Source organism: Pseudophryne corroboree, chromosome 1, assembly GCF_028390025.1.
Source record: "Pseudophryne corroboree isolate aPseCor3 chromosome 1, aPseCor3.hap2, whole genome shotgun sequence".
Lineage (NCBI taxonomy): Eukaryota > Metazoa > Chordata > Amphibia > Anura > Myobatrachidae > Pseudophryne > Pseudophryne corroboree.
Window position 1 is genome coordinate 105,671,612 of NC_086444.1, and position 24,855 is coordinate 105,696,466.

At 46.9% G+C, this 24,855-nt stretch overlaps 1 protein-coding gene across 2 annotated transcripts in view; it reads left to right on the plus strand.

The window, feature by feature from the left end:
* Positions 1 to 24,855, plus strand: part of PARP8 (poly(ADP-ribose) polymerase family member 8) — a 420,080-nt gene that overhangs the window by 239,878 nt on the left and 155,347 nt on the right. For both annotated transcript variants that reach the window (XM_063961880.1, XM_063961870.1), the window contains one exon: positions 5,354 to 5,440. In XM_063961880.1, coding sequence (XP_063817950.1) covers positions 5,354 to 5,440 — 87 coding nt within the window. The remainder of the gene's footprint in view (positions 1 to 5,353; positions 5,441 to 24,855) is intronic.

Here is a 24,855-nt window from a genome sequence, read left to right on the forward strand (position 1 = left end):
GGTTACCCCGATAGCAAATATTGGCGTTATACCCTTTCCCGCCAGAAATTAGGGCGCGTTGGGAAACACCCCTTAGGGTGATAAGGCGCTCACACGCTTATCAAGTGGCGTTACCGTCTCCAGATACGGCCGCCCTCAAGGAGCCAGCTGATAGGAAGCTGGAAAGATATCCTAAAAAGTATATACACACATACGGTGGTTATACTGCGACCAGCGATCGCCATCAGCCTGGAGATGCAGTGCTGGGCTGGCTTGGTCGGATTCCCTGACTGAAAATATTTTATTCATATAGAGCATTTAATAGGATGCATTCTATATATATGTACGTGAGATGCACAGAGGGATATTTGCTCTCTGGCATCAAGATAAGTACGTTGTCCATATCACCCAGAAGATGTCATGGACACGACAGTGGTCAGGTGATACAGATCCCATACGGCACATGGAAGTATTGCCGTATAAAGGGAAGGAGTTAGTTGGGGTCGGTCCATCGGACCTGGGGACCACGGCAACAGCTGGGATATCCAACCTTTTTACCCCAAGTTACATCTCAGCTGAAAAAGACACCGTCTTTTCAGCCTCAATCCTTCCTTTCCCATGAGGGCATGCAGGCAAAAGGCCAGTCATATCTGCCCAGACATAGAGGTAAGGGAAGTAGACTGCAGCAGGCAGCCCCTTCCCAGGAAAAGAAGCCCTCCACCGCGTCTGCCAAGTCCTCAGCATGACGCTGGGGCCATGCAAGCGGACTCAAGGTGGGGGGGTAGTCTCAAGAGTCTCAGCGCGCAGTGGGATCACTCGCAGGTTGACCCCTAGATAGTACAAGTATTATCCCAGGGGTACAGATTGGAGAGTCGAGACATCTTCTCCTCGCAGGTTTCTGAAGTCTGCTTTACCAACGGCTCCCTCCGACAGGGAGGCAGCATTGGAAACAATTCACAAGCTGTATATCCAGCAGGTGATAATCAAAGTACCCCTCCTACAACAAGGAAAAGGGTATTATTTTTCCACACTATATTGTGGTACTGACGCCAGACGGCTTGGTGAGACATAGTCTAAACTGAAATCTTTGAACACTTACATAAAAGGTTCAAATCGAGATGGAGTCACTCAGAGCAGTGATAGCGAACCGGAAAAAAGGGGACTATATGGGGTCCCTGGACATCAAGGATTACCTCCATGTCCAAATTTGCCCTTCTCAACAAGGGTACCTCTGGTTCGTGGTACAGAACTGTCAATATCAGTTTCAGACGATGCCGTTTGAATTATCCACGGCACCCCGGGCCTTTTACCAAGGTAATGGCCGAAAAGATGTTTCTTCAAAGAAAAAAGGCATCTAAATTATCCCTTACTTGGACGATATCCTGAAAAGGGCAAGTTCCAGAGAACAGTTGGAGGTCGGAAGAGCACTATCTAAAGTAGTTCTACGACAGCACGACTGGATTCTAAATATTCCAAGAATCGCAGCTGTTTTCCGACGATACGTCTGCTGTTCCTAGGAATGATTCTGGGCATAGTCCAGAAAAAGGTGTTCCTCCGGGAGGAAAAAGCCAAGGAGTTATTCGACCTAGTCAGAAACCTCCTAAAACCAGGCCAAGTATCAGTGCATCAATGCACAGGAGTCCTGGGAAAAATGGTGGCTTCTTACGAAGCGATTCCATTCGGCAGATCTCAGGGGATTTGCTGGACGAATGGTCCGGATCGCATTTTCAGATGCATCAGCGGATAATCCTGTCTCCAAGGACAAGGGTGTCTCTTCTGTGGGGGCTGCAGAGTGCTCATCTTTTAGAGGGCAGCACACTCAGCATTCAGGACTGTGTTCTGGGGACCACGGATACCAGCCTGAGAGGCTGGGGAGTAGTCACACAGGGAAAAAATTTCCAAGGAAGTGTGGTCAAGTCTGGAGACTTCTCTCCACATGAATATACTGGAGCTAAGGGCAATTTACAATGCTCTGAGCCTAGGAAGACTCCTGCTTCAAAGTCAACCGGTGCTGATCCAGTAGGACATCATCATGGCGGTCGCCCACGTTATCAGACGGGGCGACACAAGAAGCAGGAGGGCAATGACAGCAAGGATTCTTCGCTGGGCGGAAAATCATGTGATAACACTGTCAGCAGTGTTCATTCCGGGAGTGGGCAACTGGGAAGATTTCCTCAGCATAAATGAATTCCACCCGGAAAAGTGGAAACTTAATCTGGAAGTTTCCACATGATTGTAAACCGTTGGGAAAGACCAAAGGTGGTTATGATGGCGTCCCACCTGAAGCGCCAGGTCAAGAGACACTCAGGCAATAGCTGGGACGCTCTGGTAACACCGTCGGTGTACCAGTCGGTGTATGTGTTCCATCCTCTGCTTTTCATACCCAATGTATTGAAAATGATAGGAAGGAGAGGAGTAAGAACTATACTCGTGGCTCCGGTTTGGCCAAGAAGGACTTGGTTCCCGGAACTTAAAGAGATACTAAGAAGGGTCTTGATTCGGCAAGAACCGTGTCTGTTCCGGGACTTACCGCAGCTGCGTTGACGCCAAGGCGGGTGAACGCCGGATCCTAAGGGAAAGAGGCATTCCGGAAGAGGTCATCCCTACCCTGGTCAGAGCCAGGAAGGAGGTGACCGCACAACATTATCACCACTTAGGTGAAAATATGTGCCAGGGTGTGAGTCCAGGAAGGCTCCACGGAAGAATTTCAACTAGGTTAATTTCTACATTTCCTGCAAACAGGAGTGTCTATGGGTCTCAAATTGGGTCCATTAAGGTTCAAATTTCGGCCTGTTGATTTTCTTCCAGAAAGAAATTGGCTTCAGTTCCTGAAGTCCAGAAGTTGTTAAGGGAGTACTGCATATACAGCCCCTTTGATGTCTCCAGTGGCACTGGGCGATCTCAACGTAGTTTTGGGATTCCTAAAAAATCACATTGGTTTAAACAACTCAAATCTGTGGATTTGATATATCTCACATGGAAAATGACCATACTGTTAGTCCTGGCCTCGGCCAGGCGAGTGTCAGAATTGGCGGCTTTATCTCACAAAGCCATATCTGATTGTCCATTCGGACAGAGCAAAGCTGCGGACTCGTCCCCAGTTTCTCCTTAAGGTGGTGTCAGCGTTTCACCTGAACCAGCTTATTTGTGGTACCTGCGGCTACTAGGGACTTGGAGGACTCCAAGTTGCTGGATGTTATCAGGGCCCTGAAAATATAGTTTCCAGGTTGGCTGGAGTCAGGAAATCTGACTTGCTGTTTATCCTGTATGCACCCAACAATGCTGGGTGCTTCTGCTTCTAAGCAGTCGATTGCTCGTGGGATTGGTAGCACAATTCAACTTGCACATTCTGTGGCAGGCCTGCCACAGTCTAAATCTGTTAAGGCCCATTCCACAAGGAAGGTGGGCTCATCTTGGGCGGCTGCCCGAGGGGTCTCGGCATTACAACTTTGCCGAGCAGCTACGTGGTCGGGGGAGAACACGTTTGTAAAATTCTACAAATTTGATACCCTGGCAAAAGAGGACCTGGAGTTCTCTCATTCGGTGCTGCAGAGTCATCCGCACTCTCCCGCCCGTTTGGGAGCTTTGGTATAATCCCCATGGTCCTTTCAGGAACCCCAGCATCCACAAGGACGATAGAGAAAATAAGAATTTACTTACCGATAATTCTATTTCTCGGAGTCCGTAGTGGATGCTGGGCGCCCATCCCAAGTGCGGATTATCTGCAATACTTGTACATAGTTATTGCTAACTAAATCGGGTTATTGTTGTTGTGAGCCATCTTTTCAGAGGCTCCGCTGTTATCATACTGTTAACTGGGTTCAGATCACAGGTTGTACAGTGTGATTGGTGTGGCTGGTATGAGTCTTACCCGGGATTCAAAATTCCTCCCTTATTGTGTACGCTCGTCCGGGCACAGTACCTAACTGGAGTCTGGAGGAGGGTCATAGGGGGAGGAGCCAGTGCACACCACCTGATCGGAAAGCTTTACTTTTTGTGCCCTGTCTCCTGCGGAGCCGCTATTCCCCATGGTCCTTTCAGGAACCCCAGCATCCACTACGGACTCCGAGAAATAGAATTATCGGTAAGTAAATTCTTATTTTTTCCTTTCCTTCAGTGTTTCTCTTTTATACATGACTCTTGTGAATTGTCAAAAAAAAAACCTAAGGAATTGACCCTTCTTTCCATTATTTTTGGAAGCAAGTTGTGTGGATATTTTCAGTCATGCTGATATATTGTTATACACAATGTCCTCTTACCCCGCTGTTTTTGTGTGTCTTCCCACCTTTTCAATGTCAGCCATTATCATTATTGCTGTACAATGGCATTCATTGTGTTTAGTGTCTATCATTATATTTGGATTTTTGCTTCCTTGTACTGCTGATATCGGTCAATTCTCAATAAAAACATATTGTTTAAAAAAGAACTAAAGGGGATTAAAACCTACATATACTGTGTATGGCAGATAGGGAGGTTAGGCCACCTACATGGGGACAGTCAGGTGCCCAGGGCCAGATAACTGGAGGTGGGATATACAGATGGAGCCTCGTTCATCTAGCCTTCTCTGCTGCACCTAGGGGCACCAAGGTTTATTAGCATAAGCATTCATTTATTGTTCTCAGCTGCAATACAATACAGAGAGAACAATACAGCCGAGGATTAAGTCATTACAGCAGGGGATTAAGTCCGACTGCCCTGGCTCAATTAATCCTATTAAAGGGATAGATGAGGAGGGTTCCATCTGTAGAGGATGCCATAAAGTGTTCTATATGGCAGATACAGACATTCCAATAACGGGATACATAAATTCTCACAGCTGTCTATATAATCTGCACAGTGAGAGACCACCAAGGCTCTTCAAATTTAGGGGTAATTGTATCAAACCGTTCAGAGAAGACAGGTAGAGAAGATGTGCATTGCACCAGTCTACTTCTAGCTATCATTTATCTAGTACATTCTATAAAATGACAGGTAAAAGCTGATTGGTTTCTATGGGCAACATCTCCACTTGTCCGCTTTAGAACGTTGGATAATTCTCCCCATAAGCCGCAAAAGGCAATGAAGTCTACAAAAAAAGTATAGTTATGGACAGAAGAGAAAATACACCAAAACGACACATTAATCTATGGAAGAACAGAAAATAATTACTGGCTTAATACACAAACTCCTGCAGATTTTCCTGTCAAAATGATCTCATTATTAACACCTGCTGATCTGTGTAGCCAATGTAAGACTAAGCACACACAGCTGGAAGACACGCTCATTAACCAGGCCACATATACAGTAATTATATGCGTGATACCTTCATTAATGTTTTCTTTTTTTGCTACCAATGTTCTTTTATTCATGGATTTGTATTTGTTTGCTGCCACAGATAACACTTATGTATCAAGCTCAGAAAATGATGAAGATGTGTTAGTTACTACAGAACCCATCCCTGTCATTTTCCACAGGATAACAGGTAATACGTCTGGGTCTGTGTTGTGTCTGTTCCTTACATTTTAGATAATCACTGTAATTATTAGGTTTATTAACAGTCACAACAGTGTCCTGATACATTGGTGTACTGTAAATCAAATATTTGCCCCATTATTAACCAAATGTATTTTGGGAATATATTCATTGCGTAGTATTAACGCCTTCATTTTTAATAATTAATCAATGCGATCATTTTAACCACTCCATCTATCTATCTATCTATCTATCTATCTATCTATCTATCTATCTATCTATCTATCTATCTATCTATCTATCTATCTCTAGGAGGGCATGACCACACATCATGGGGCAGTGGCCACTCATTTTGGAAGCCAGCAGCGATTCACAAGGGTGTAGCCTTGCAGCATACTCTATCTAAATATGTCGGTCGTGCATAGCGCCATTAGGTGGAGCTGCTGAGCCAGGCATCCAGGTGGCATTTGGCCCTTGTGGCAAAGTAGAGAAAATCTCTGAAATTCCTGCTTCCAGTAAAAGTAAAATTTGCTTGTATTTGCTTTCTGTTGCACTGCTATCTGCTGCAAACTGAGGGGTCTATTCATGAAGCAGTGAAAAGAGTGGAGAAATGAGCCATGGAGAAGTTGCCCATGGCAACCAATCAGCTGCTCCGTACAATTGTATAGTATGCAAATTATAAATGTTACTTCAATGCTGATTGGTCGCCATGGGCAACTTCTCCACACTTTTCACTGCTTCATGAATAGACCCCTTAGATTGCTCCAGGCTCTGTAATTCCCCCCACCGACTTCCTGAGACAAAGTGACGGCCATCATGAGTACGCACTGAAATATACACACTCAACATAGAGTGCAAATCTCAAAAGATTCCAGAGTTATGAGAAACAGGACGGGCCTGAGCGATACCGAGGGGCTGTGGCCCATTCTGTGAGGCGTGGACACGTCCCCACCAGAAAAATACTATGTGCTATGGAGGCATTTGTCCCCTTAACCACTTGCCTGGCATGGTCGCATCAGATGCGACCATTCCTGCAAGTGCTTTATCTGACCTGGTCGCTCAGGATGCGACCAGTCAGATAAACTGTGCTAGCAGCAACAGGGAAGGGAAACTTCCCTCCGCTGCAACTTTCAGACAATAGCAGCCGCTGGGGAGTATAAATTAACACCCCCCCTCCCCCCACACACACACACACACACACACACACACACACACACACACACACACACACACACACACACACACACACACACACACACACACAATCCCCCCCCCCCTTTGTACCTGGAGGCTATCCTGACTTTCAAAAGGAAAGTCGTGATGTTTCCGATGGTCGCGATGTTTTCAAACGATATTTTGATGTTTGAAAAAAAAGTATTTAAAAAAAGAAAAAAAATATTATTATCATTTTTTTTTAACTAAAATCATATTGTATAGGGTTAAATTCATGTTCTTCACCTAATTCACTCATAAAACCCCCCGACAATTTCGGAATGTTTTTTTTTTGTGGAAAAAAATCGTTAGTTAAGTGGTTAAATAGCTGGCTTGTGCACCCACCGGGCCCGTCAACCAAGCCTGGGTCTGGGTAATTAAAGTACACTACTCCACCCCCCTTCCCCTTCCCCTATGGGAAGGTGGGATTTTAGTGCTTTCTTCTTTTCTGGATGAGGAAATTCAGTTCCAACATAGATTTTAAAAGTCAAAATAGTCAGATTCTTCATAATCCAAACCGCTCATCTCTCCTTACCAATATACAGAGCTATTGAGAAACTAGTTGTTTGTATAAAAACTTCTCAAGGCAGGGACGTGCGGTGAGGTAAATGGTCGCACGTCACTGGTGCAAGGAGCTTTTTGTTATATTTTATACATGTTTAGTAGTGTTGGCTCGTAATCAGCGATATGAACATTTGCACTGCTCTGGCAGCAGTCATAATGGAGTATTTAAATTCTAGGCAGAAATCTTATCTTGTCTGAATAATTTAGCGAACAGGCTGACAAGATGATGTGCCAGGTGACAATTTATATTATATGCTTCATTCATGTCCTTTCACATCGCAGGTGCCTGTGTAATGCGTCCCTGTATCCCGCAGCATTTCACAGTGCTGAATGGCTGATGCTGTAGAGGTTTCACATTTTGTAATGCCCAGTCTAAATTCTCAGTGTTCAGCTCCCAAATATGTTGTGATATAAACTATGCATCTCTAACAAGGCTATCACTGAGAGGACGTTCTGTAACTGCTGAGAAGGGACTATAGGAAAGGTTGTAGAATCCTCCCAGGATTCTTAGGGCCGGATTACTGATGTGTACAGTGGCCGTCTTTACGCCATACAGCGAGAAATGCCCAGCAGAACTGAGATGCTGTGACTTATTAATAAAACTTACTATGTCTGTCCGTCTATATCAGAGGTTCTCAAACTCGGTCCTCGGGGGCACACACAGTGCATGTTTTGCAGGTCTCCTCACAGAATCGCAAGTGAAATAATTAGCTCCACCTGTGGACCTTTTAAAATGTGTCAGTGAGTAATTAATACACCTGTGCACCTGCTGGGTTACCTGCAAAACATGCACTGTGTGGTCCCCCGAGGACCGAGTTTGAGAACCTCTGGTCTATATCAAGTGACAATGGTCTTGTTGGGCTTCATCTCTCAAAAGGGGAATAGGAGTATTTTTCCAAGTAAAATACAGGGATGACCAGCAGGAATACAAAAAGTGTAAATATTCAATTCTGCAAAAGACGCTGCCAGTAGTTATTGTTCTTTGGCCTTACCACAAAATAATATATGCATAATCTATATATATATATATATATATATATATATATATATATATATATATAAAAATGGATGTACAGTGCATCCGGAAAGTATTCACAGCGCTTCACTTTTTCCACATTTTGTTATGTTACAGCCTTGTTCCAAACTGGAATAAATTCATTTTTCCCCTCAAAATTCTACATACAAGGGGCCTAATTCTGAGTTGATCGCACCAGTAATTTTGTTAGCAGTTGGGCAAAACCATGGGGGTCATTCTGAGTTGTTCGCTCGTTGCCGATTTTTCGCTATGCTGCGATTTGTTGCTAATTGCGCATCCGCAAGGCACGCAGGGCGCATGCGCTTAGTTATTTACTAAAAACTTAGCAGTTTTGCTGTGGATCCTGCGGCTCTTTTCAGTCGCACTGCTGATCGGTGAATGATTGACAGGAAAGGGGCGTTTCTGGGTGGTAACTCAGCGTTTTCCGGGAGTGTGCTAAAAAACGCAGGCGTGTCAGGGAAAAACGCGGGAGGTTCTGGAGAAACGGGGGAGTGGCTGGCCGAACGCAGGGCGTGTTTGTGACGTCAAACCAGGAACTAAACGGACTGAGCTGATCGCAATCTGTGAGTAGGTCTGGAGCTACTCAGAAACTGCAAAGAATTATTTAGTAGCAGTTCTGCTAATCTTTCGTTCGCTATTCTGCTAAGCTAAGATACACTCCCAGAGGGCGGCGGCCTAGCGTGTGCAATGCTGCTAAAAGCAGCTAGCGAGTGAACAACTCGGAATGAGGGCCCATGTGCACTGCAGAGGGGCAGATATAACATGTGCAGAGAGAGTTAGATTTGGGTGGGGTGTATTCAAACTGAAATCTAAATTGCAGTGTAAAAATAAAGCAGCCAGTATTTATCCTGCACAGAAACAAAATAACCCACCCAAATCTAACTCTCTCTGCAAATGTTATATCTGCCCCCCCTGCAGTGCACATGGTTTTGCCCAATTGCTAACAAACTTGCTACTGCGATCAACTCAGAATTACCCCCAATACCCCATAATGACAACGTGGCAAAAGTGTTTTTGAGTGTTTTGCAAATGTATTAAAAATAAAAAACTAAGAAATCACATGTACATAAGTAGTGATGAGCGGGTTCGGTTCCTCGAGATCCGAACCCCCCCGAACTTCACTTATTTTACACGGTTCTGAGGCAGCCTCGGATCTTCCCGCCCTTGCTCGGTTAACCGCTGTCGGATTTTCGCGAGATTCGGATTCTATATAAGGAGCCGCGCGTCGCCGCCATTTTCACTCGTGCATTGGAGATGATAGCGAGAGGACGTGGCTGCGTTCTCTCAGTTTCTGTGTTCAGTATGCTGCAAATATCTGTGCTCAGTGAGCTGAAAATATCTACGTTCTCTGCCTGAAAAACGCTCTGTATCTGTGCTGCATTGTAGTATATAGTAGGAGGACAGTGCAGAATTTTGCTGTGACCACAAGTATATATAGCAGTATGGTACAGTAGTCCACTGCTCTACCTCTGTGTCGTCAAGTATACTATCCATCCATACCTGTGCTGCATTTTAGTTGTGCGCAGTATATAGTAGGAGGACAGTGCAGAATTTTGCTATGACCACCAGTATATATATAGCAGTACGGTACAGTAGTCCACTGCTCTACCTCTGTGTCGTCAAGTATACTATCCATCCATACCTGTGCTGCATTTTAGTTGTGCGCAGTATATAGTGGGAGGACAGTGCAGAATTTTGCTGTGACCACCAGTATATATATATAGCAGTACGGTACAGTAGTCCACTGCTCTACCCCTGTGTCGTCAAGTATACTATCCATCCATACCTGTGCTGCATTTTAGTTGTGCGCAGTATATAGTAGGAGGACAGTGCAGAATTTTGCTGTGACCACCAGTATATATATAGCAGTACGGTACAGTAGGCTATTGCTGTTGATATATTACTGGCATTTAATTCCACACATTAAAAAATGGAGAACAAAAATGTGGAGGGTAAAATAGGGAAAGATCAAGATCCACTTCCACCTCGTGCTGAAGATGCTACCACTAGTCATGGCCGAGACAATGAAATGCCATCAACGTCGTCTGCCAAGGCCGATGCCCAATGTCATAATAGAGAGCATGTAAAATCCAAAAAACAAAAGTTCAGTAAAATGACCCATAAATCAAAATTAAAAGCGTCTGATGAGAAGCGTAAACTTGCCAATATGCCATTTACGACACGGAGTGGCAAGGAACGGCTGAGGCCCTGGCCTATGTTCATGGCTAGTGGTTCAGATTCACATGAGGATGGAAGCACTCATCCTCTCGCTAGAAAAATGAAAAGACTTAAGCTGGCAAAAGCACAGCAAAGAACTGTGCGTTCTTCTAAATCACAAATCCCCAAAGAGAGTCCAATTGTGTCGGTTGCGATGCCTGACCTTCCCAACACTGGACGGGAAGAGGTGGCGCCTTCCACCATTTGCACGCCCCCTGCAAGTGTTGGAAGGAGCACCCGCAGTCCAGTTCCTGATAGTCAAATTGAAGAGGTCACTGTTGAAGTACACCAGGATGAGGATATGGGTGTTGCTGGCGCTGAGGAGGAAATTGACAAGGATGATTCTGATGGTGGGGTGGTTTGTTTAAGTCAGGCACCCAGGGAGACACCTGTTGTCCGTGGGACGAATATGGCCATTGACATGCCTGGTCAAATTACAAAAAAAATCACCTCGTCGGAATTATTTTAACAGAAATGCGGACAACATTTGTCAAGTCGTGTGTTGCCTTTGTCAAGCTGTAATAAGTAGGGGTAAGGACGTTAACCACCAAGGAACATCCTCCCATATACGTCACCTGGAGCGCATTCATCAGAAGTCACTGACAAGTTCAAAAACTTTGGGTGACAGCGGAAGCAGTCCACTGACAACTTGTTACGCACACCAGTGCTAACAGGAGTATACCGGTGTATGAACAGAGAGGGAAGCGAAGCAAACGAACTCACAGACAGTATAACATAACATACACAGGAGGTGATGGAATAACTAATAAACACAAAGTGAACGGAGAAGCCCAAAGGCTCAGGAATTAGGTGTCTTCCTAGTGTCAGGAATGCTCAGATGGAATAGAGCAGACAATGAAGCGATGTGTAGTGATTTAACATGTGGAGCACCTGAAATGATGTTGCTAAGAGCAACAGAGAAAACCCCAAAGGGTTACCAACGGGTGTGGGAATAAACTCCTTGGTCAGAGATAGAAATATAGACACAAGGAGAGTATCCACAATCCTAACCCCCACTTGCAGGGCACAGGTTCAGCTTACTGCCACTAAGCTGACACCTGGACGCCCTGCACAGTGAGAGAGGATTAAGCAAGCAGGTCTGAGAGTACAGCCGCAAACCTGCTGGGTTCACAGAATAGCAAAAGAACCCCAGCAGGTCAAACAACTGACTCCAGTCTTACTGCTAGGTCCGGATTGGCAGAATGAAGTACCGAATCCCAAGGCCTGTTCGCAGTAAGCAACAAGTAAATACAAAGTCACACAGTACTAGCTAACTCTCTGGAACTGACTAACAAACAAAGATTCAGCAGCATTTGCCTAGCCTGAGAGGATGGTTTATATAGCAGGTGCTGTCCACGCCCCACTCAGACCTCACAGACTGTGAGCACAAAACCAGCGCCGGATTCCCTGCCGTGCACAGAGCCTGTAACCACTACACAGTAAAAACCCGGACCGGAGTATCAGCTGCGCTCAGGTTACTTCGCTAACACTTGCCTCCCGGTTGCCATGGCGACGTGGCAGCACAGAGCAGGAGATCCTAACAGTACCCCCCCTCTGACGAGGGGTCAAAGAACCCCTACCACGGGTTTATCGGGGAACTGCGAGAAGAAAGAGCGTATCAGTCTGGGGGCATGAAGATCACAACTGCGCACCCACGACCGCTCCTCCGGGCCATACCCCTTCCAGTGCACCAAAAATGACAGCCGACCCCGAACCATCTTGGAGTCAAGAACCCTTTCAACCACAAACTCCCTCTGACCCCGTATCAGAAGAGGAGAAGGTCTTCCACTGGAAGAAGGATTATTAACCGCCAGTTTTAAAAGGGAACAATGAAATGTTTTATTGATACCCAATGAACGGGGCAGATCTAACTGAAATGCCACCGGATTGATAACCCTGGTGATCTTATAAGGGCCGATGAACCGGGGGCCAAACTTATGAGATGGCTGTCTCAACTTCAAATTCTTGGTGGACAACCAGACGAAGTCTCCTAATTTGAAGCTGCAGGGTCTTCTCCGCTTATCAAAAACCCTTTTGGTCACTAATGACACAGACACAAGGGCTTTCTTCACTTTCCTCCAAATACCCCTAAGGACCGAAACAACAGAGGAACCACCAGACGTGGAATCCAGGGGGTCAAAAGAATTGGCCTTAGGATGATGCCCATACACACAAAGGAAGGGAGAGATCCCTGTAGCAGAGTGAGCCGCGTTGTTATAGGCAAACTCCGCCATGGACAGATGAGCAACCCAGTCAGTATGACACTTGGAGACATAACACCTGAGGAACTGCTCCAAGGACTGGTTCACCCTCTCAGTCTGCCCATTAGACTGTGGATGGTAGCCTGACGACAAGCTCACAGAAATCTGGAGATCAGAACAAAATGCCCTCCAGAATTTGGCCACAAACTGGGATCCACGGTCAGAGACCACATCGAGTGGCAACCCGTGGAGGCGCACAACATGCTGCATAAATAACTCAGACAGGCGTCTGGCCGATGGCAACCCAACCAGTGGAACGAAATGCGCCATCTTCGAAAACCTGTCAACGACAACCCAAATGGCTGTCATCCCCGAGGATTTGGGCAAGTCCACCACAAAATCCATGGAAATGTGGGTCCATGGCTTAGACGGAATAGAGAGTGGATGTAATGGGCCGACAGGAACCCTTCTAGGAGTTTTATTTCGGGCACAAACGTCACATGCCCGAACCCACTGATCCACATCCCTAGCCACCGAGGGCCACCACACCGCCCTAGACAGCAACTCCCGAGTTCTGGCAATACCCGGATGCCCTGCCGACCTCTTGGCATGGAATTCCAGGAACACTCGCTGTCTTAACCTAGGAGGCACAAACAAGAGACCTACCGGAAGGTCTGGAGGAGCCTGCTCCTGTGCTCTAAGGACTAATGACAAGAGGTCCTGGGTAATGCCCACTTTAATACATGATGGGGACACAATGGGCAATGGCTCCTCGGTGGTCTCTTGAACTGGAGCAAAACTCCGCGAGAGCGCATCAGCCTTGATGTGTTTTGACCCAGGGCGATATGTTATCAAAAAATTAAAGCGAGCAAAAAACAAAGCCCATCGTGCCTGCCTGGCATTGAGCCGCTTCGCTGACTCTAAATATGCCAGATTCTCATGGTCGGTGAGAATTGAGACCACAAACTTAGCCCCCTCAAGCCAGTGTCTCCACTCCCCGAGTGCATCCTTTATAGCCAACAATTCCCGGTTACCCACATCATAATTCATCTCGGCAGACGAAAATTTACGGGAAAAGTAAGCACAGGGATGAAGGCGATTATCAGACACCCCCATCTGAGAGAGCACTGCCCCAATACCTATCTCAGAGGCATCCACTTCTACCACAAAAGGACGCTCTGGATCTGGGTGTCGCAGCACCTTGGCCGAGACAAATGCCCTTTTGAGATGGGCAAAGGCCGCTTTGGCCTCACAAGACCAGTGAGCAACATCCGCCCCTTTCTTAGTGAGTGCCACCAAGGGGGCCACTATAGACGAAAATCCAGCGATAAACCGTCTATAAAAATTCGCAAAGCCCAGAAAACGCTGAAGCGCCTTCAAACTAGTGGGCTGCACCCAATCCAGGACTGCCTGTACCTTAGAACCCTCCATTTGGAAACCTTCTGAGGAGATAATATACCCTAGAAATGCGATTTGCTGGACTTCAAACTCGCACTTCTCCAGCTTCGCCCCAAGCTGGTGGTCTCTGAGTTTCTGGAGGACTAAGCGTACATGCTTCCAATGTTCCTCCAGGGAATGAGAGAAGATTAGGATGTCATCTAGATAAACAACTAAGAATCTATCCAAATATTCCCTGAGCACATCGTTCATGAATTCCTGGAAGACTGCCGGGGCATTAGAGAGCCCAAAAGGCATCACCAAATATTCATAATGCCCTGAGTGGGTATTAAAGGCAGTCTTCCATTCATCCCCCTCTCTTATTCGGATTAGATTGTAAGCACCGCGTAGGTCAATCTTAGAAAAAATGGTGGCCGTACGAAGCTGGTCAAACAAAACCGAAATGAGAGGCAGTGGGTACGAGTATTTAATCGTGATACGGTACAATTCCCTGAAGTCGATGCAAGGTCGCAACGAACCGTCCTTTTTACCCACGAAAAAGAACCCCGACCCAACTGGGGACTGTGAGGGTCTGATAAATCCCTTAGCCAAGTTCTCCTGAATGTACTCTGCCAGAGTCTCAGGACGTGACAGGGAGTACAACCTGCTCTTGGGAAGCTTAGCATCCGGCAACAAATCAATGGCACAGTCATAGGGGCGATGGGGAGGTAGTACCTCCGCAACTTTTTTGGAGAACACATCCGCAAAATCTGCATAACATCCTGGCAATCCTGGCAAACTTAGCTGCGAGAGCCTGACTGGAAGGCTCAAGCAACTCTTGAAACAATCACTACCCCAACTAAGAATCTCCCCAGAGACCCAGTCAAATTGAGGGTTATGGGCCCTTAACCAGGGTAACCCCAAAACCAATGGGGCAAAAGAACAGACAGTCACATAAAAAGACTATTTTTCAGAGTGTGTGGCTCCAATAAACAAAGGAATTTGGCTGGTGCAGGAGGTAATTTTACCCTGGGACAATGGTTCCCCGTTTAACCCACAGATCTCAATCTCTGATGCCAAAGGTACTGAGGGAACAGAGTGTTCCAGGGCGATTTGACGGTCCATGAAAACCCCATCGGCCCCACTGTCAACAAAGGCCTCAGTCTTGACAGTTTGACCGAGGATCTCCAAAGTCACCGGAATGAGAAAAATCTTTTTAGGAAATTCTGACTTCTGGCCTGACAGGATATTTCCCATCACCCTCAGGCCCTGAAGTTTTACGGTTTTTCTGGGCATGATACTACAACATGACCTTTATTCCCACAGTACAAACACAAACCCTGCTGTCTCCTCCGCGTCTTCTCACGCGAGGAGAGGCGGGTAGCCCCAATCTGCATAGGCTCCTCGGAATATTCCACAGAGTCTGAGGTTCCCTTGGGAAAAAAGGAAACTGCGGTCTCCCTTTCAAGCCTACGCTCTCTCAGCCGTCTATCCACCCAGATGGATAACTGCATGAGCTGATCTAAGCTATCAGGCGAGGGATATTGTACCAGTTGGTCCTTTATCTGGTCAGAAAGGCCCCTTCGGTACTGGTTTCTCAGGGCTGGGTCATTCCACTGGGTATCATGAGCCAACCTCCGAAACTCCATACTATAAACCTCAGCTGGCCGTCGCCCTTGCTTAAGAACCGTAATCTGAGCCTTGGCTGAAGCCATCTTGTCAGGGTCATCATACAAAATGCCCAGTGCCGTAAAAAAAGCATCAACACTTTTAAGCGATGGACAGTCAGGCTGTAACCCATATGCCCAGACCTGTGGGTCTCCTTGTAGCAAGGAAATCACCATGCCCACCCGCTGAATCTCCGACCCAGAAGACTGGGGCCTAAGCCTGAAATATAGCTTACAGCTCTCCTTGAAACAAAAGAACTGCGAGCGATCTCCAGAAAAACGATCCGGGAGATTTACTTTCGGCTCCTTAACCCCTGAACTTGCTGCTGCTGCTGCTGCGGGAGCTCCGCTAGCGGCCTGCGGGGTGTTCATTTTAATGGACATCTCATTAAATTGTCGAGTCAGGACCTGCACCTGATCGACCACCTGTTGCAAAGTATTTTGAGGGGTATGCTCCATATTCCCACAAAATTTCAACAGGAGTAGGGCTGCTGAATATGTTACGCACACCAGTGCTAACAGGAGTATACCGGTGTATGAACAGAGAGGGAAGCGAAGCAAACGAACTCACAGACAGTATAACATAACATACACAGGAGGTGATGGAATAACTAATAAACACAAAGTGAACGGAGAAGCCCAAAGGCTCAGGAATTGGGTGTCTCTCTAGTGTCAGGAATGCTCAGATGGAATAGAGCGGACAATGAAGCGATGTGTAGTGATTTAACATGTGGAGCACCTGAAATGATGTTGCTAAGAGCAACAGAGAAAACCCCAAAGGGTTACCAACGGGTGTGGGAATAAACTCCTTGGTCAGAGATAGAAATATAGACACAAGGAGAGTATCCACAATCCTAACCCCCACTTGCAGGGCACAGGTTCAGCTTACTGCCACTAAACTGACACCTGGACGCCCTGCACAGTGAGGGAGGATTAAGCAAGCAGGTCTGAGAGTACAGCCGCAAACCTGCTGGGTTCACAGAATAGCAAAAGAACCCCAGCAGGTCAAACAACTGACTCCAGTCTTACTGCTAGGTCCGGATTGGCAGAATGAAGTACCGAATCCCAAGGCCTATTCGCAGTAAGCAACAAGTAAATACAAAGTCACACAGTACTAGCTAACTCTCTGGAACTGACTAACAAACAAAGATTCAGCAGCATTTGCCTAGCCTGAGAGGATGGTTTATATAGCAGGTGCTGTCCACGCCCCACTCAGACCTCACAGACTGTGAGCACAAAACCAGCGCCGGATTCCCTGCCGTGCACAGAGCCTGTAACCACTACACAGTAAAAACCCGGACCGGAGTATCAGCTGCGCTCAGGTTACTTCGCTAACACTTGCCTCCCGGTTGCCATGGCGACGTGGCAGCACAGAGCAGGAGATCCTAACACAACTAAATCCCTTCCTCTTGTAACCAAGCTCCTGCAAACCACAACACCAACTCCCTCAGTGTCAATTTCCTCATTAGACATGAAAGCCAATAGTCCTGCAGGCCATGTCACTGTCAAGTCTGACGAGTACTCTCCTGCCTGGGATTCCTCCGATGCATCCTTGAGTGTAACGCCTACTGCTGCTGGCGCTGCTGTTGTTGCTGCTGGGAGTCGATCGTCATCCCAGAGGGGAAGTCGGAAGACCACTTGTACTATTTCCAGTAAGCAATTGACTGTCCAACAGTCCTTTGCGAGGAAGATGAAATATCACAGCAGTCATCCTGCTGCAAAGCAGATAACTCAGGCCTTGGCAGCCTGGGTGGTGTTAAACGCGTGTCCGGTATCCACCGTTAATTCACAGGGAATTAGAGAATTTATTGAGTTAGTGTGTCCCCGGTACCAAATACCATCTAGGTTCCACTTCTCTAGGCAGGCGATACCGAGAATGTACACAGACCTCAGAAAAAGAGTCACCAGTGTCCTAAAAAATGCAGTTGTACCCAATGTCCACTTAACCACGGACATGTGGACAAGTGGAGCAGGGCAGACTCAGGACTGCAGCAAAAACAGCAGAGGCGGCACCAGTAGCACCATCTTGCAAACGCCAACTCGTTCCTAGGCAGCTGACAACCTCTTACGGAAACTGAGGAACATCATCGCAAAATGGCTTACCCCAATTGGACTTTCCTGGGGATTTGTGACATCGGACAACGCCACCAATATTGTGCATGCATTACATGTGGGCAAATTCCAGCACGTCCCATGTTTTGCACATACATTGAATTTGGTGGTGCAGAATTTAAAAAAAAACGACAGGGGCGTGCAAGAGATGCTGTCGGTGGCCCGAAGAACTGCGGGCCACTTTCGGCATTCAGCCACCGCGTGCCGAAGACTGGAGCACCAGCAAACACTCCTGAACCTGCCCCGCCATCATCTGAAGCAAGAGGTGGTAACGAGGTGGAATTCAACCCTCTATATGCTTCAGAGGATGGAGGAGCAGCAAAAGGCCATTCAAGCCTATACATCTGCCTACGATATAGGCAAAGGAGGGGGAATGCACCTGACTCAAGCGCAGTGGAGAATGATTTCAACGTTGTGCAAGGTTCTGCAACCCTTTGAACTTGCCACACGTGAAGTCAGTTCAGACACTGCCAGCCTGAGTCAGGTCATTCCCCTCATCAGGCTTTTGCAGAAGAAGCTGGAGAGATTTAAGGAGGAGCTAAAATGGAGCGATTCCGCTAGGCATGTGGGACTTGTGGATGGAGCCCTTAATTCGCTTAACCAGGATTCACGGGTGGTCAATCTGTTGAAATCAGAGCACTACATTTTGGCCACCATGCTCGATCCTAGGTTTAAAGCCTACGTTGTATCTCTCTTTCCGGCAGACACAAGTCTGCAGAGGTGCAAAGACCTGCTGGTGAGACACTTGTCAAGTCAAGCGGAACGTGACCCGTCAACAGCTCCTCCTTCACATTCTCCCGCAACTGGGGCTGCGAGGAAAAGGCTAAGAATTCCAAGCCCACCCGCTGGCGGTGATGCAGGGCAGTCTGGAGCGAGTGCTGACATCTGGTCCGGACTGAAGGACCTGCAAACGATTACTGACATGTCGTCTACTGTCACTGCAGATGATTCTGTCACCATTGAAAGAATGGTGGAGGATTATATGAGTGACCGCATCCAAGTAGGCACGTCAGACAGTCCGTACGTATACTGGCAGGAAAAAGAAGCAATTTGGAGGCCCTTGCAGAAACTGGCTTTATTTTACCTAAGTTGCCCCCCCTCCAGTGTGTACTCCGAAAGAGTGTTTAGTGCAGCCGCTCACCTTGTCAGCAATCGGCGTACGAGGTTACTTCCAGAAAATGTGGAGAAGATGATGTTCATCAAAATGAATTATAATCAATTCCTCCGTGGAGACATTCACCAGCAATTGCCTCCAGAAAGTACACAGGGACCTGAGATGGTGGATTCCAGTGGGGACGAATTAATCATCTGTGAGGAGGGGGATGTACACAGTGAAAGGGGTGAGGAATTGGAGGATGAGGAGGAGGTGGACATCTTGCCTCTGTAGAGCCAGTTTGTGCAAGGAGAGATTGATTGCTTCTTTTTTGGTGGGGGCCCAAACCAACCAGTCATTTCAGTCACAGTCGTGTGGCAGACCCTGTCGCTGAAATGATTGGTTTGTTAAAGTGTGCATGTCCTGTTTATACAACATAAGGGTGGGTGGGACGGCCCAAGGACAATTCCATCTTGCACCTCTTTTTTCTTTAATTTATCTTTGCATCATGTGCTGTTTGGGGACTATTTTTTGAAGTGCCATCCTGTCTGACACTGCAGTGCCACTCCTAGATGGGCCAGGTGTTTGTGTTGGCCACTTGGGTCGCTTAGCTTAGCCATCCAGCGACCTTGGTGCACCTCTTTTTTTCTTTGCATCATGTGCTATTTGGGGACTATTTTTTAAATCTGCCATCCGGTCTGACACTGCAGTGCCACTCCTAGATGGGTCAGGTGTTTGTGTCGGCCACTTGGGTCGCTTAGCTTAGCCATCCAGCGACCTTGGTGCACCTCTTTTTTTCTTTACATCATGTGCTGTTTGGGGACTATTTTTTGAAGTGCCATCCTGTCTGACACTGCAGTGCCACTCCTAGATGGGCCAGGTGTTTGTGTCGGCCACTTGGGTCGCTTAGCTTAGTCATCCAGCGACCTCGGTGCAAATTTTAGGACTAAAAATAATATTGTGAGGTTTTCAGAATAGACTGGAAATGAGTGAAAATTATGGTTATTGAGGTTAATAATACTATGGGATCAAAATGACCCCCAAATTCTATGATTTAAGCTGTTTTTGAGGGGTTTTTGTAAAAAAACACCCGAATCCAAAACACACCCGAAACCAACAAAAATTTTTCGGTGAGGTTTTGCCAAAACGCGTCCGAATCCAAAACACGGCCGCGGAACCGAATCCAAAACCAAAACACAAAACCCGAAAAATTTCCGGTGCACATCACTATACATAAGTATTCACAGCCTTTGCCATGAAGCTCAAAATTGAGCTTAGGTGCATCCTGTTTCCACTGATCATCCTTGAGATGTTCCAACAGCTTAACTTAATTGGAGTCCACCTGTGGTAAATTCAGTTGATTGGGCATGATTTGGAAAGGCACACACCTGTTTATATAAGGTCCCACACTTGACAGTGCATGTCTGAGCACAAACCAAGCATGAAGTCAAAGGAATTTTCTGTAGGCCTCCGAGACAGGATTGTCTTGAGGCACAAATCTGGGGAAGAGTACAGAAAAATATCTGCTGCTTTGAAGGGCCCAATGAGCACAGTGGCCTCCATCATCCATAAATGGAAGAAATTTGGAACCACCAGGACCTTTCCTAGATCTGGATGGCCGTTTAAACTGAGCGATCAGGGGGAGACGGGCCCTAGTCAAGGAGGTGACCAAGAACCCGATGGTCACTCTGTCAGAGCTACAGCATTCCTCTTTGGAGAGAGGAGAACCTTCCATAAGGACAACCATCTCTGCAGCTATCCACCAATCAGGCCTGTATGGTAGAGTGGCCAGATGGAAGCCACTCCTTAGTAAAAAGCACATGGCAGCCCACCTGGAGTTTGCCAAAATGCACCTGAAGTGTGAAGAAAGATACACATTTCGTAACTTTGAGTAATTTGGTGCTTACTCACACACAGTACTAAGCTGCATTGTAGGGGAAATCTATTGCGCTCTTTGGTTGTAATCCTTGTATTCAAAAAGCACCTGAAGTAATATCAGACCATGAGAAACAAAATTCTCTGGTCTGATGAGACAAATATTGAACTCTTTTGGCGTGAATGCCAGGCGTCATGTTTGGAGTAAACCAGGCACCGCTCATCACCAGGCCAATACCATCCCTAAAGTGAAGCATAGTGGTGGCAGCATCATGCTGTGGGGATGTTTTTCAGTGGCAGGAACTGGGAGACTAGTCAGGATAGAGGGAAAGATGAATGCAGCAATGTACAGAGACATCCTGGAGGAAAACTTGCTCCAGAGCGCTCTTGACGTCAGATTGGGGTGGTGGTTCATCTTTCAGCAGGACAACGACCCTAAGCACACAGCCAGGATATCAAAGGAGTAGCTTTAGGGCAACTCTGTGAATGTCCTTGAGTGGCCCAGCCAGAGCCCAGACTTGAATCTGATTGAACATCTCTGGAGATCTGAAAATGGCTGTGCACCGATTCTTCCCATCCAACCTGATGGAGCTTGAGCGGTGCTGCAAAGAGGAATGGGCGAAAATGCCCAAAGATAGGTGTGACAAGCTTGTGGCATCATATTCAAAAAGACATGAAGCTGTAATTGCTGCCAAAGGTGCATCAACAAAGTATTGAGCAAAGGCTGTGAATACTTATGTACATGTGATTTCTTAGTTTTGATTTTTAATAAATTTGCAAAAATCTCAAAAACACTCTTTCACATTGTCATTATGGGGTATTGTGTGGAATCTTGAGAGAAGAAAATGATTGTACTCCAGTTTGGAATAAGGCTGTAACATAACAAAATGTGGAAAAAGTTAAGAGCTGTGAATACTTTCCGATGCATGGTATGTGTATATGTATGTGTGTGTATGTTCCAGCATAACTCTGGAATGCCTGGAGCAATTTACACCAAACTTGGTACACATATGATTTATAATCTGGAAAAAAATACTGTGGGGGTGGGAAGGGGGTGACATGTACAAATCCATAGTTTTCGGGGTTGCGGAGATGAATAGTGACACTCCCAAGCCGTTTAAGTTCAAGTTCAGCCCCCATTAGCATGGGGGGTGAGAAGGGGTGAAAAATAAAATGTCCAAATTAGTGTCAAATTATGCTGGCACTATAAGCATCAAACTGACAAGTATATAGCCCAGAGGCCCGTTACATAGTGACCCCTGGGGGAACAGCTCCCGCATAGACTACACCCAGCTCAGGTGATGAAACAGTGACAGCAGTCGGCAGTGTATGCAGGGCCTGGGGGTGGGGGATGAGGCAGCCCTGCTGCCGCTGCTGCTTCCACACTTACCCACGTCAACAGACTCTCACACAGCTCCACCCGGTCCCAGCTCTCCACGTTTAACATCCTCCCTCCGCTCCGCTACTTTCCGCCAACTGATCTGCAGCAGCGCCATGCGGCCCCGTCCCCGGCTTCACAGCAGCAGCGATGATAAATTGCATCAGGGTCGCTGCTTCCTGTGACCACCCCACTGGTACAGCACACACCGCTATAACTACTACTGTCACTGTACAGGCCACTGACACCGGATGGCACGGCGGCACCGCTCCTGGGTAACGCAGATGTCTCCTTGCAGGTGTACCCGGTGCTGACTGCTGTGTCCGGCTTGGGGAGGGGATGATTCCGGGAGGTTCCCAACAGCGGGCGTCCCCTCCGTCTCTGGGCTGCTCCCTCCGGGTGTTGCTGGCTTCTGCCTTGCTGGGGATGGGTGGTCGGTCTCCTTCTCTTCCCCCTGCTGCTCGCTCTGTCTCCATCTATGGATGATGATGAGGCAGCTGACACCCAGCGCACACTGCACACAATCACGGCGGCAGCGTGAGCAAAGCTTTACCCCGGGGCCCCCGTTCCTGCACCCGGTCACCCGGCATCATGTGGGACGGCAGATTAAAGCGCACGGAAATACTTGAAATTCCATAGCGAAGCACGGGTATTCAGCTGGTGTTATATATATCTCAGGCCATAGTTGCCTACCCTCCCTCATTCTGCAGGAGACTCCCTGAATAGAAGCAATCTCCCTGACTCCCTGACCAGCAATCTCCCTGATTGCACCTTACCACCATTATGTAGCTGTTATATTCTTGGGGGGAAAAATAAATTAGAGATACATACTGTACATTCAAATGTCATCATCAGTGCCATTCCCCTGCATTGGTTATAAGGCACAGTGATCTCTAGTGATCTCTATGGATACATGCATTTTAAACAAGGTTTCTTGTGGCCACTTACAGTATATGGAAGCTCTTGTAAAACACAATACACAAACAAATCCTGAAACATATCAGTGTCTTTTCTTCAACAAGTAGATCTTACTAAAGGCCCATATACACTGGGCGATTTTGAGCTCAAACTCGACCAGTGTGTATGGGCGGACGAAGAGCAGTGATAGCTGATGCGCACTCCCACATCATCGCTGACCATCGGCCTGTTTGAACAGCCGAGTGAAGCATTTTGCACAGTCTTCTACTGTGGAAAGTGCTTCACCCCTGTGAACATCGCTGGGCACAGGGAATATACAGTAGCTCAGTGTGTACACACTGAGCAATTTTCCTGCCAGCGATGTTCACGATCATCGCTTTGCATACATGCTGGGCAAAAATACCCAGTGTGTATGCACCTTAACTTTGGGCTCAGCTACATTTGGATGTAAGGGTGGGTACACACTGTTAAAGGGGGTACACATCAGTGACATGCGGTGGGGTGAGGCAGGTGAGGCAGAGCCTTTCCTGGCATACTAATGTTTGTGCCAGAGTTTTTACTGTATAAAGTATATGAAAAACACAAAGAATATGTGTGAAATATCTTCTTTGCATTATTCTAATCAATTTTATAGCCAAAACTCTGGAGTAAAAAGTCTATGGCAGGTGAGGCAGTGCCTCACCTGACTATCTTTTCTGCACATCTCTGATCAAAACTCAACAAATTTCCAAAAGTATATACTGCTGCACCTGTGTATAATGCCCAGATGTACCTTTTGGCTCATATATTGCATGTAAATCTGACTCTGGTGCTAGCCAATGCCACCTGAGCCATTTAGCTCACTGCACGTCCCTGGTACACATAGGGAGATGTGTGCTGAGTGATCTATCACAGAATGCTCAGCACACATCTCTCCCCCCGCTCTGCACTTGATGTGTGCTGAGCGGATGGGGTAGGGGGCAGGGGGGCCGCTCACTTCACACAATGATGAAGTGAACGACCTGACTAGATTGTGTCTGCATGCAGGCCAATCTAGTACCGTCGATAACGATGCGCGGGACCGCGCATCGCTATCGCTATGGGGCATAGACACAGAGCGATGTCTGCTTCTTTTCTAAGCAATCTTGTCAGATAAGAAATTAAGCAAAAATCGCTTCATGTGTTCCCCCCTTAAGATGTCGGGATGATGCATCATCGCAAACAATGTATCGTAATTGCACACTCACTGTGCGATGTATCGGCAGTGATCGTATTCACCCACATCCCAGAGCATGCAGGCTGTCACATATCTTCTGCTCTCAAGTGCAGAACAAAAGATATGTGACGTCATGTACGACCCGCGGGAGCTCGCATCGTATACAATATCACCCATACACACTGTCCGATGTGACCGATATATCGTATGAGCCAGGGGCCCGTACGATATATCGGGTGCACATCGGACAGTGTGTACCCAGCCAAAGTTATTTTCATGACATGTCTCTCAGATGTAGCAGTACACGTCCGCGCTGATAGGTGTTACATTACTTTCACAATCTCCCTGAAACAATTTTTCAAAAGTATGTCTCAGGCTGGGCTTTCATAGTAATATATAATAGGTAAACTGACTCACTTTATATTACCAGTTCTCTTATAGATTAATTATTTAGAATACTTTCAATAAAATCATATGTAACACCCAGTCAGGGTATGCTTTAAAGCAGGGGGTGTGGGGAAACTTTGTCTCTCCAGCTGTTGTTGAACTACACATACCAGCGTGCCCTGCTATAGTTTTG